This window comes from Salmo trutta, chromosome 35, assembly GCF_901001165.1.
Source record: "Salmo trutta chromosome 35, fSalTru1.1, whole genome shotgun sequence".
Taxonomy (NCBI): Eukaryota; Metazoa; Chordata; class Actinopteri; order Salmoniformes; family Salmonidae; genus Salmo; species Salmo trutta.
In genome coordinates, this window is record NC_042991.1 from 1,231,116 (window position 1) to 1,245,037 (window position 13,922).

Below are 13,922 nucleotides of genomic sequence, written 5' to 3' on the forward strand. Positions count from 1 at the left end.
CCGCTTCCTGAATCCAAGTGTTTGACACGTGGGGAGGTGACCAGTAATTTTATGATCAAACTTTAGAATTGTAGAAGCAACAGTACATTTTCACACTTTGGTCATCATACTTTGATCTGATTTCATCCAAATATCATCAAATTTCATGGAAAAACATGATTGAGTGTTCATTTTCTACCAGCCTCGCATTGGTCATGAGGTGAGGGTTTGTTACTACGCTGATAAATGACAATATCCATCCCGACCTTTGCCACCTAGGTATAGGGTGCCAATTTGGATGCAACCATTAAATGAGTGTGACCCACCTGTGGTGTAGTGATGTAGTGAAGGAACCTCCTAGCTTCCTCCTCCAGGGAGTGACTGTCACTGGCCCACGGCTCGAGCTCTATATGCCACCTGGGAGACTGGAAAAAGCAACAGGGAGACAGCCAATCAGCATCAGTGGACCAGGGAGATGGCCAAACAACAACACAGTGGAACAAGGAGAAAGCCAATCAGCATCAGTGTTACTATCAGTGTGGAATCCTAAAGATGACTGAGGGGATTAGATTAATCTGGCCCTGGCGCCCGGGTAGGCGTGTTTTGCACTAGGTGAAGTTGATTGTTTTCGTTTCGAAACTGGGCTGCATCCCAGACGTGAGCCAGGTCCCCGTTCAAAGCCCACGGTGAAGTCGGCTCAGAACAAATGTGACATAATTAACCACAAGGAGTAATGCGTATGATTCTGTGTTTTCACATACAAACGAAATTGCTTTTGGTAACAAGTTAGAAAATTCAAACATATATTTCATGGAAAAGCGATTTTGTATGGTTTTCAAAAAAGTACCATGCTGCTTTGTTGACAACATGACCAAGCGGCACAGATTACTGATTTGAGACGGGTGCTCCTCTCTCACCGCTTTTGCCCATTTACGTTACGGGCCACAGACCGGTGCTACACTGCTCAGCATAATCAAATCCGCCCTCTGTCATCCATTAAAGTGACATTAATGCTAAACCTTGTGTCCTGCTACAGTATCCACCCAACTGTGAGACTGGAAAAGTGTTTATGTTTCTGTCCCAGTACATGCCCCTCTGCGGGAGGGTTTCTGTGTCACATTCCTGTTGTTCCTGGCTGCTATACAGGCCTAGGCTCAGTGACCTCATTCATCATCACAGGAATGTGTCTGTTTGTGATTACAGGAGAGAGAGAGAGAGAGAGAGAGAGAGAGAGAGAGAGAGAGAGAGCAATGTGCTGTGTTCCAGCAATCTATCTCCATTTTGGCCAACTAGACAACTGGAGGAGTACGTTCCATGGAGTGGTTCTGTTTGCACTATAATTAAAGGCTGATGATAACTGGATCATGTTGGCATTTGTCTGTGTTCCCTTTCTGTGTTTTCATGTGGACAATATTAACAGTGTGCGTGTGTTTTCATGTGTTGTAACTGTGCACAGTGTACTGTTATTTGTCCTACAGTAGTACATGGTAGTGTTAAATTAGCACTGTGCTTAGTGCTGATGCAATAACACGTCATACAGGATTTTTAACCATTACACAAAGAGGTCTGTATCGCTCATTTTCGATTAAGAACATTTCAATTATATTTACAAGTCTGTAATGCCTTATGGTCTTACATAAACATTTACAAAGACTTCAGGACTGGCAGCTGACATGCTCATAATTATTATAACATAACCATAGACCACTTCAACTGTTACAACACCAAAAACAACAAATTGAAAGCCACGTCCCCCACTAAGCCACGCCTCCAATTTAATTTCCCAGTGTGCCTTGCCTTTTCGAGTGAATTTTAGCAAATATTATGGATATATTGTTGTAATTCTTTTTTGAATATTCGATGATGGTTGTTCACGTTAACTACCTGTATTCAATGGAGAGAGACACTATGCTACTAGCCTCATGCCATGCATATGCATAGCCATCTTATATTCGGTCAAAGAATCCGCATGTAGAAAATAAACCATAAATGTTTTGTTGACCAAATTTGAAACTTTCTCATTGACCTCCATACAAAAACTCCTTGCTTTGTGGGCGGAAAAAAAAAAAAAAAAAGACACCTGCTGGAGCAAGACAGATTTTCTGCTGAGTTGGACCTCTCTCTTCCTATCTATTGTAGTGACAGAGACTTGGATATTTCATTCGTTCATTTTCAGTTCTGTGGACTTCACCATGTGAGTTCCTACTGGAGGTGAATGTTATTAAAATGTAACTCTTTAGAACAATACATTAACTATACATAAGCAATGTTCCCTCAAATTTATTTCAGCACTGAGCAAATTTCAGGTCTGCTGAGCTCAAACTTGAACGTTCTGTGAAATGTCCAGCACACATTTACTGTGAACACTGACGCTGTACCCGCTTTAAGTTACAGTTTAATTGTGGCTATTTGAATATAATGTAGGCCTACCAGAGTGGTCTACCATAAAAAACAATGGAGAAAATGCATCCCATAACATTTGAATATGGAAAAAGCTGTTCTATCATTCATCCTACAGTAGCAGCCAATGTGTGGTGTTCAAGGTCTATGTGATAATGCCCGAGATGCCTTTGTTTGGAGGATATATTGGCACGGGTGTTGTTAGCAAATCGTACCAATATATCCTCCAAACACTGGCATCGAGGGCATTATCACTTTTGTACAACGGGTTACCAACATATTAAAATAATGATTGACATATTTTCATTAAAAACATTATTTTGATTCAGTATTCATACTATTTCATCCTTCCATTAGATATAGTCCCGACACAAATCTAGGGTTGCTACCCAAGCCGACTGGTTGTTCGGTCTATCGGTTCGGTTGCCAGAGACGCGTCCCAGTCGTTCAGTCTTTTTGTTCTGTATCTATCCACGTGACCCAGTCGTTCGTTCTAAATGTTCCATTGCCATACTGGCTGGCAATATTCTTATCACTTGCTTGCTAGCTAGCCAACTACAGCTAACTTAAAGTCACACCAAGCGGCCTCTCGAGTGGCGCAGTGGTCTAAGGCACTGCATCGCAGTGCTAGTTGTGCCACTAGAGATCCTGGTTTGAGTCCAGCCTCTTTTGCAGCGATCGGGAGACCCATGGGGCGGCGCACAATTGGCCCAGCGTCGTCTGGGTTAGGGGAGGGTTTGGCCGGCAGGGATGTCCTTGTTCCATCGTGCACTAGTGACTCCTGTGGCGGGCTGGGTGCAGTGCATGTTGACATGGTCGTCAGGTTTACAGTGTATCCTCTGACACATTTGTGTGGTTGGCTTCTGGGTTAAGTGGGCATTGTGTCAAGAAGCAGTGCAGCTTGGTTGGATTGTGTTTTGGAGTATGCACAGCTCTTGACCTTCACCTCTCCCGAGTCTGTATGTGAGTTGCAGCAATGAGACAAGACGGTAACTACCAATTGTATATCATGAAATTTTGGGTATAAAATAAAAATAATAATAAAAAGTCAAGCCAGTATAACAGCAAAGTAGCTGGATTTGCATTTGATTAAGCTGTCTTCTAGTTATATTTATTTGGATACATCCATAACAATGAGCTAATGATGCACTATTTCACCTGGCATAGAAAATGTGCTCACTCGTCAGGACACTGTTGTTCAGAAGAGCTAGCCAGCAACACATCTAACACAATCACTTCAAACTGAAGCGGGAAAGACTGCAAACTAGCTGCACTTCGTTTCATTTGACCTTTTTTCCATTGACATTTCTTTGTGTATATCCATAAAAAATGCCAGCTGATTCATGATTTCAACTGGCTGAGAAACACGGCCTGTCCGTCTCTGTGGGACCTTATAGAGACAGGTGTGTGCCTTTCCAAATCATGCCCAGTCAATTTAATTTACAACAGGTGGACTCCAATAAAGTTGTAGAAATATCTCAAGGGCTCCTGAGTGGTGCAGCGGTCTAAGGCACTGCATCTTAGTGCTGAAGGCATCACTACAGACCCTGGTTCGATCCCAGGCTGTATCGTAACCAGCCACGATCGGGAGTCCAACAGGGCGGCGCACAATTGGTCCAGCGTCGTCCGGGGTAGGCCGGGTCAGTGTAAAATAAAAATGTGTTCTTAATTGACTTCCCTAGTTAAATTAAGGTTAAATAAAAATAATCAATGGAAAGAGGATATACTTGAGCTCAATTTCGAGTCTCATGGTACAGGGTCTGAATACTTATGTAAATAAGGTATTTCTGTATTTTTTAATTTATATATTTGCTAAAATAAAATAAACAGTTTTTGCTTTGCCATTATTGGGGATTGTGCGTAGATTTTTTTTTATTTAATCCATTTTAGGATAAGGCTGTAACTTAACAAAGTGTGTAAAAAGTCAAGGGGTTTGAATACTTTCCCGAAGGCACTGTATATTTTCTAGGGGATTGAAATATTTACTGGCTTTCATCAAGCTGCCCACTCAAGAAAAACTTCAAACAGCAACCAGTGACTTCAAACTGGTTCAAGTTGTCAGTCAACCTACCAGGTTAGTTATAAATAGCACAGGAACTAAATCATCAACATGTAATGATCTCATCTTTACTAATTCTGCATACATTTGCTTTAAAGCAGCATCCGAATCATTTTTACATTTACATTTTAGTCATTTAGCAGACACTCTTATCCAGAGCATTTCATTTCATGCATTTAAAAAAATAATAATTTTGTACTGACCCCCCGTGGGAATCGAACCCAAAACCCTGGCGTTGCACACACCATGCTTGCGTTGCAAACACCATGCTCTACCAACTGAGCCACAGGGAAGGAAAATCCAAAGGATGTAGTGATTACAATATAGTAGCCATATCTAGGAAAACCAACGTTCCAAAGGCTGGATCTAATATAGTGTGTAAGAGGTCATACAATACATTTTGTAGTGATTCTTATGTTATTTGCTCATCTGTGGTGTGTAATAAGGAGCAACCAGACACTGCAATTGACAAATTTATGAAATTGCTTATTCCAGTTACTAATAAGCATGCACCCATTAAGAAAATGACTGTAAAAACGGTTAAATCCCCTTGGATTGATGAGGAATTGAAAAATGGTATGGTTGAGAGGGATGAAGCAAATGGTATGGCAAATAAGTCTGGCAGCCCAACCGCTTGGCAAACGTACTGCAAATTAAGAAATCATGTGACTAAACTAAATAATAATACAAATAAACTATACTATGAAACAAAAATAAATTGATTGACATTTTGGATAAAGAGTTACTTGTCTAACAGAACACAGAGGGTGTTCTTTAATGGAAGCCTCTCCAACATAATCGAGGTAAAATCAGGAATTCCCCAGGGTAGCTGTTCAGGCCCCTTACTTTTTTCAATCTTTACTAATGACATGCCACTGTCTATGTATGTGGATGACTCAACACTATACACATCAGCTACTACAGCAACTGAAATGACTGCAACATTTAACAAAGAGCTGCAGTTAGTTTCAGAATGGATGGCAGGGAATAAGTTAGTCCTGATATTTCCAAAACTAAAAGCTTTGTTTTTGGGACAAATCATTCACTAAACCCTAACCCTCAACTAAATGTCAGAAATGAATAATGTGGAAATTGAGCAAGTTGATGTGACTAAACTGCTTGGAGTAACCCTGGATTGTAAACTCTCATGGTCAAAACATATTGATAAAACTAGCTAAGATGGGGAGAAGTCTGTCCGTAATAAAGCGCTGCTCTGCCTTTACTATCACTTCACTTCACTACCAACACTATCAACAAGGCAGGTTCTACAGGCCCTAGTTTTGTTGCACCTAGACTACTGTTCAGTCGTGTGGTCAGGTGCCACAAAGAGAGACTTGGGAAAATTACATTAAGCTCAGAACAGGGCAGCACGGCTGGCCCTTAAAAGTACATGGAGAGCTAACATGAATGATATGCATGTCAGCCTCTCATGCCTCGAAGTGGAAGAGAGATTGACTTCATCACTACTTGTTTTTGTAAGAAGTGTTGACAAGCTGAACGTACCAAGCTCGGACACCCATGCATACCCCACAAGACATGCCATCAGAGGTCTCTTCACAATCCCCAAGTCCAGAACAAACTATGGGAAGCGCACAGTACTACATAGAGCCATGACTAAATTGAGCTCTATTCCAAGTCAGGTAACTGATGCAAGCAGGAGAATTAGATTTTTAAAACAGGTAACATTACACCTTATGGAAAAGCAGGGACTGTGAAGAAACGCACACAAAGGTACAGACACGCATACGCATGCATTTTAATATTGTGGTTTGGTGGTATTATACATTTTGTATTGCAGGTATGTAGTAGTGTAATAATGTTATATGATGTACAGTTTTATCTTCTGTTGTCTACAGTGGCAAGAAAAAGTATGTGAACCCTTTAGTAATTACCTCTATTTCTGCATAAAATGGTCAACAAATTTGATCTGATCTTCATCTAAGTCACAACAATAAACAAATATAGTGTGCATAAACTAATAACACACACATTATTGTATTTTTCTTGTCTATATTGAATACATCATTTAAACATTCGCAGTGTAGTTTGGGAAAAGTATGTGAACCCCTAGGCTAATGACTTCTCCAAAAGCTAATTGAGTCAGGAGTCAGCTAACCTGGAGTCCAATCAATGAGACGAGATTGGAGATGTTGGTTAGAGCTGCCTTGTCCTATTAAAAAAACTAACAAAATTTGAGTTTGCTATTCACAACAAGCATTGCCTGATGTGAACCATCCCTCGAACAAAAGAGATCTCAGAAGACCTAAGACTAAGAATTGTTGACTTGCATGAAGCTGGAAAGGGTTACAAAAGTATCTCTAAAAGACTTGTTCATCAGTCCACGGTAAGACAAATGATCTATAAATGGAGAAAGTTCAGCACTGTTGCTACTCTCCCATCCTGCAAAGGTGACTGCAAGAGCACAGCACAGAATGCTCAATGAGCTTAAGAAGAATCCTAGTGTCCACTAAAAATGTACAGAAATCTTTGGAACATGCTAACATCTCTGTTGAGGAGTCTATGATACCTAAAACACTAAACAAGAATGGTGTTCATGGGAGGACACCATGGAAGAAGCCGCTGCTGTCCAAAAGAAAACATTTTTGCACGTCTGAAGTTTGCAAAAATGCACATGGATGTTCCACAGCGCTACTGGCAAAATATTCTGTGGACAGATGAAACTATAGTTGAGGTGTTTGGAAGGAACACACACCACTATGTGTGGAGAAAAAAAGGCACAGCACACCAACATCAAAACCTCATCCCAATTGTAAAGTATGGTGGAGGGAGCGTCATGGTTTGGGGCTGCTTTGCTACCTCAGGGCCTGGAAGGCTTGCTATCATCGACGGAAAAATGAATCCCCAAGTTTATCAAGACATTTTGCAGGAGAATGTTAGGCTATTTGTCTGCCAATTGAAGCTCAACAGAAGTTGGGTGATGCAACAGGACAATGACACAAAACACAGAATGGCTTCAACAGAAGAAAATACGCCTTTTGCAGTGGCCCAGTCAGAGTACTGACCTCAACCCGATTGAGATGCTGTGGCATGACCTCAAGAGAGCAGTTGACACCAGACATCCCAAGAATATTGCTGAACTGAAACATTTTTGTAAAGACGAATGGTCCAAAATTCCTCCTGACCGTGGTGCAGGTCTGATCCGCAACTACAGAAAACATTTGGTTGTGGTTATTGCTGCTAAAGGAGGGTCAACCAGTTATTAAATCCAAGGGTTCAATAAAGACATGAAAACATATAATTGTTTGTGTTGTATTAGTTTAAGCAGACTGTGTTTGTCTATTGTTGTGACCTAGATGAAGATCAGATCAAATTTAATGACCAATTTATGCAGAAATCCAGGTATTTCCAAAGGGTTCGCATCCTTTTTCTTGCCACTGAATGTAATGTAAGTGCTTTAATCTGTTTGGACCCCATTTAGAGTAGCTGCCTTGGCAGCAGCTAATGGGGATCCCTAATAAATACAAATACAGTAAAGGGAAACGTTGATAGTGTTAACAGGGAAAACTGTAGAACAGTGGTCACCAAACTTTTCTGGGTCAAGATCACAAAATGCAAGCCGAGATCTAGCGCTCAGATTTTTTTTTTACATGAAAAACGCAAGCCTATGCAACATTAACCAATTAAAAACAGTACTGTAGCAATGATGTCTATGCAGTAAGCTACAGGCCCAATACATTATCACTGCATGTTGGCTTTGCTTGAATTGCCCTGCCAATGCATTGTTTTTCGGGCCATTTTTGTCAATTATATTTCAAAATTTGAGGTAGGTTATATGATCAAACCGGTATTAGATCCGTTGTTGTATTACTTGTGAAGCACAGCTGAGTGAGCATACATTTAAATAATCATATGTTTATTTTATGTGCTGATGGTGCCTGCATCTGATGGTCAGTCTCAGCTGAGGGAGAGAGTAGCAGACTGAATATTCGGCTCTCAACGTCCCTCCGCTCTGCCTATCCTCCACTGACATTGACCAAAAAGGGACATAGTCTTCCAGATGATGGAGAAACTCGAGTCGCACCGCATTATTTCTGCGTCATGCACAAATTCATGTTGTTACTCTTATGAACAGAGAAAGTGAAATATTCCTTGATTTTAAAAAAGACCCAAGCCGCTAATAATAACAACAACACAAGCCTACTGACACACTTTCCTACTCATTCATTACTGCTGCAGTGCTTGTTGTAGCGCTGAGTGGAAATAGGAAGAACATGCATTTTATGGCTTATAAAAGTGTTGAATACAAAGTGTTGACAGTGTTGAGTAAGAACTTAAACATGAACTCACTCATAAAAACAGCATCTCTTTATTCGTTGTATTCGTTGTATTCATTGTATTCATTGACAGTCTCTCTCTAGTCATGGTTTTAAATGTTTTTAAATATCATAGTATCAACTTTGCTGTAGCTTTCATTTTATGTCTGCTATTTTACTACAGACACAGTCATCTGAGCCATCCGATTGGCCAGCAGTAGACCCATAGTGCACTTGATTTGCTCTTTGGGCCCTCCGGGAAGTCAGAGTTTGTACCTTCAGACACATGAAATGTTTCAAAATGGCAACAACAAAATAGCGACACAAGGTTTTATCGTTGGGTTTTTTACCGAAATTTTGGAGATCGACTAGGAATGCCTTGGAGATCGACCAGGTGATCGCGATCGACCGGTTGGTGACCACTGCTCTAGAAAGTTGAATGAAGTTCAATCTTGTGCTTCTTTCTGTGGTATGACCGCACACATGCACAGCTTAGAGGGAACATTAATCATAAGGCGTTACTTAGATGGACAAGATTTATCCTAACACAGTGGTGTTAGGAACCTCCTGGTTTACATACCACATCAGGCCTGCAAGGGACATAATGCTGGCTTGCCAAGTGATGTGTAATTCCTAATGGATTCCAGCCAGAGTTATATTCAACTGTACCCTGCGTTCAGAATTACTTTTAGGGTTAGGAACATTGTGAGGAGACTTCCATTTAAACTGGAACAAGCATTTCAGTAAGAGGTACAATAAATCGAACTAACTGATTGGATTAGTTTAGAAAAATGTATGTTATTTATCAAATCAAATCAAACTTTATTTGTCACGTGCCGAATACCACAGGTGTAGACCTTACCGTGGAATGCTTACTTACAAGCCCTTAACCAACAGTGCTGTTCAGGAAATAGTTAAGAAAACATTTACTAAATTAAACTAAAGTAAAAAAATTAATAAAAAGTAACAATAACAATAACGAGACTATATACAGGGGGTACCGGTACAGAGTCAATGTGCGGGGGTACAGGTTAGTCAAGGTAATTTGTACATTTGTAGGGGTGAAGTGACTATGCATAGATAATAAACAGTGACTAGCAGCAGAGTAAAAAACAAATGGAGGTGGGGGGTGTCAATTTACAGTGGGTCCTGGATGGCAGGAAGCTTGGCCTCAGTGATGTACTCGGCCGTACGCACTACTCTCTGTAGCACCTTACGGTCAGATGCCGAGCAGTTGCCCGACCAGGCGGTGATGCAACCAGTTAGGATGCTCTCGATGGTGCAGCTGTAGAACATTTTGAGGATCTGGGGACCCATGCCAAATCTTTTCAGTCTCCTGAGGGGGAAAAGATGTTGTCGTTCCCTCTTCACGACTGTCTTGGTGTGTTTGGACTATGATAGTTTGTTGGTGAAGTGGACACCAAGGAACTTGAAACTCTCGACCCACACCACCACAGCCCCGTTGATGTTAATGGGGGCTGGTTCAGCTCTCCTTTTCCTGTAGTTCACGATAAGCTCCTTTGTCTTGCTTACACTGAGGGAGAGGTTGTTGTCCTGGCACCACACTGCCGGGTCTCTGACCTCCTCCCTATTATAGGCTGTCTCATCAATGATGGTGTTGGAGTCCTGCTTGGCCACGCAGTTGTGGGTGAACAGGGAGTACAGGAGGGGACTAAGCACACACCCGAGGGGCCCCAGTGTTGAGGATCAGCGTGGCAGATTTGTCGTTGCCTACCCTTACCATCTGGGGATGGCCCGTCAGGGAGTCCAGGATCCAGTTGCAGAGGGAGGTGTTTAGTTCCAGGGTCCTTAGCTTAGTGATGAGCTTTGTGGGCACTATGGTGTTGAACGCTGAGCTGTAGTCAATGAACAGCATTCTCACATGTTGTTCCCTTTGTCCAGGTGGGAAAGGGCAGTGTGGAGTGCGATAGAGATTGCATCATCTGTGGATATGTTGGGCGGTATGCGAATTGGAGTGGGTCTAGGGTATCCGGGATGACGCTGTTGATGTGAGCCATGACCAGCCTTTCAAAGCACTTCATGGCTACCGATGTCAGTTCTATGGGCGGTAATCATTTAGGCAGGTTACCTTCGCTTCCTTGGTGGTCTGCTTGAAAAATTAAGCTATTACAGACTCAGTCAGCAAGAGGATGCAAATGTCAGTGCTTTGAGTTCACGTCCTGGTAATCCGGCTGGCCCCGCGGCTTTGTGAATGTTGACCTGTTTAAAGGTCTTGCTCACATCAGCTACCAAGAGCGTTATCACACAGTCACCCGGAACAGCTGGTGCTCTCATTCATGATTCAGTGTTGCTTGCCTCGAAGCAAGCATAAAAGGCATTTAGCTCATCTGGTTGGCTTGCGTCACTGGGAAGCTGGCGGCTGGGTTTCCCTTTGTAGTCTGTAATAGTTTTGAAGCCCTGCCACATCTGGCAAGTGTCAGAGCTGGTGTGGTAGGATTCAATCTTAATCCTGTATTGACGCTTTGCCTGTTTGATGGTTCGTCTGAGGGCTTGGCAGAATTTCTCATAAGCATCCGGATTAGTGTTCTGCTCCTTGAAAGCAGCAGCTCTAGCCTTTAGTTTGATGCGGATGTTGCCTGTAATCCATGGCTTCTGGTTGGGATATGTACGTATGGTCACTGTCGGGACGACGTCGTCAATGCACTTATTGATGAAGCCGATGACTGAGGTGGTATGCTCCTCAATGCCATTGGATGAATCCCGGAACATATTCTAGTCTATGCTAGGAAAACAGTCCTGTAACGTAGCACCATCTGACCACTTCGGTATTGAGAGAGTCACTGGTACTTCCTGCTTAGGTTTTGCTTGTAAGCAGGAATCAGGAGGATATAATTATGGTCAGATTTGCCAAATGGAGGGTGAGGGAGAGCTTTGTACGCATCTCTGTGTGTAGAGTAAAGGTGGTCTTGTAGAGTAAAAGTTTTTTTCCCCTCTGGTTTCACATGTGACAGGCTGGTAGAAATGAGGTAAAATGGATTTAAGTTTGCCTGCATTAAAGTCCCCGGTCACTAGGGGTGCTGCTTCTGGATGAGCATTTTCTTGTTTGCTTATGGCCTTATACAGCTGTTTGAGTGCAGTCTTAGTGCCAGCATCGGTTTGTGGTGGTAAATAGATGGCTATGAATAATATGGATGAGATCTCTTGGTAGATATTGTGGTCTACAGCTTATCGTAAGGTATTCTACCTCAGGAGAGCAATACCTCGAGACTTTTTTAATGTTAGACATCGCGCACCAGCTGTTATTGACAAATAGACACACACTCCCGCCCCTCGTCTCACCAGACGTAGCTTCTCTGTCCTGCATGGAAAATCCCGCAAACTCTATATTATCCGTGTTGTCGTTCAACCACGACTCTGTGAAACATATACAGTTTTTAATGTCCCGTTGGTAGGATAATCTTGATCGTAGATCATCCATTTTGTTTTCCAATGATTGCACGTTGGCCAATAGAACGGATGGCAGTGGGGGTTTACTCACTCGCCTACGAATTCTCAGAAGGCAGCCTGACCTCCGCTGCCTTTTCACTGTCTTTTATTCACGCAAATGACGGGGATTTGGGCCCGTTCCTGAGAAAGCAGTATGTCCTTTGCGTCCACTTCGAGATGAGTAATTGATATTCTGATGTTTAGAAGTTATTTTCCGTCATAAGAGACGGAAGCAGCAACATTATGTACAAAATAAGTAAAAAAATAAGTTACAAACAACACGAAAAAACTAACAAAATAGCCCAGTTGGTTAGGAGCACGTAAAACGGCAGCCATCCCCTCCGGTAGCATTATCATGCATAAGATCAATCAATCAATGTACATGCAAAAATCGTCCTGTGTAGTTCAGTTTGTATGCCAGGTTAGTGGGTTCGAATCCCTGGACCACTCATACTTAAAATGTATGTACGCATGACTGTAAGTAGCTTTGGATAAAAGCATCTGCTAAATGACATATATTATAAAACATATATTAAAATCAATCCAAAAATGTCTACCTGCAGTAGAGCATGGTGGAAAATCTGATAACGATGGGAATGTTTTACTCTCAACAGAGTAAAACTGACACAATCCCACTCTCAACACTGGTTATTAACACCAACACTGGGATTATTTTACACCACTGATTGTTAATTTTACTATTGCAGAGTTCGTTTAACTCCTGAATCAATCTCATCTACCCCCCCAAAAAACTATTACAAAAATTCTGAATCGACAGTAGAAATGTTCCACTGGAAAATCCATACTAGGTCACACTGGTCAATTTGCTGTGTATTGTTAATTTGCTGTGTATTCCAGAGCCTTGGATCAAAAGTACACTGTAGAAAAGGGGGTGTAAAAATAACAATGTTGACTTATTTTAACCCAGGATGAGTATTTTCAACACTATGAGGAGTCAATGAGCTCTAGTGTCAGAGTGTAAAATTATGCAGTTATTGCAGTGTAAATTCAACTAAATTCAGTGGAATTTTAACACCATTTTGAGTCAAATTAACTCTGAAAAGGTGACACTACCTGTAGAGTAGCTTTAACACTGTCACTCCATGATCTATTTCACCTGTCCCTGTGATTGTCTCCATCCCCTCCAGGTGTCGCTTATTTTCCCCAGTGCATTTATCCCTGTGTTTCCTGTCTCTCTGTGCCAGTTCGCCTTGTATGTTTAGTCAAGTCAACCAGCCTGTTTTTCCCCGTATTCCTTTTCTGTTCTCTTTTGCTAGTCTTCCCGGATTTGACCACTGCCTGATCATCCTGCCTGCCCTGACCTTGAATCTGCCTGCCCTCCGGTACCGTTTGGACTCTGAACTGGTTTTGACATTTTTCCTGTACACGACCATTCTCTTGCCTACCCCTTTTTGGATTAAGAAATATTGTAAGACTCCAACCATCTGCCTCCTGTGTCTGCATCCGGGTCTCACCTTTTATCTTGATAGTATGAACTGGCCATGACAGACCCAGCAGACTTGGACCAGCTCCGCCACACTGTCTTCCTGCAGGGAGCCACCATTGGGAGCCATGAGGAGCTACTACAGGGCTTTTTGGAAGGGCTTCGTTCCCTGATGGAACACCACGACCAGGGGTTTAAGGCTACTATGGAGCAACAACCATTTGTGGTCATCTGGAGAAATTTATGGCAGAGGTGAGAAAGGTATTTGTGTCTCTGGTATCCGGGAGAAAGGCAGCCAGTAAACTGCTTGACTTACGTC

The 13,922-nt window shown here is 42.1% G+C and overlaps 1 protein-coding gene across 1 annotated transcript in view; it reads right to left on the reverse strand.

Moving 5' to 3' along the window:
- LOC115174441 (methyltransferase-like protein 24) overlaps positions 1-13,922 on the reverse strand; it is an 88,130-nt gene that overhangs the window by 37,984 nt on the left and 36,224 nt on the right. The window contains exon 2 of the mRNA XM_029732955.1: positions 306-404. Within this exon, the coding sequence (XP_029588815.1) occupies positions 306-404 (99 nt within the window). The remainder of the gene's footprint in view (positions 1-305; positions 405-13,922) is intronic.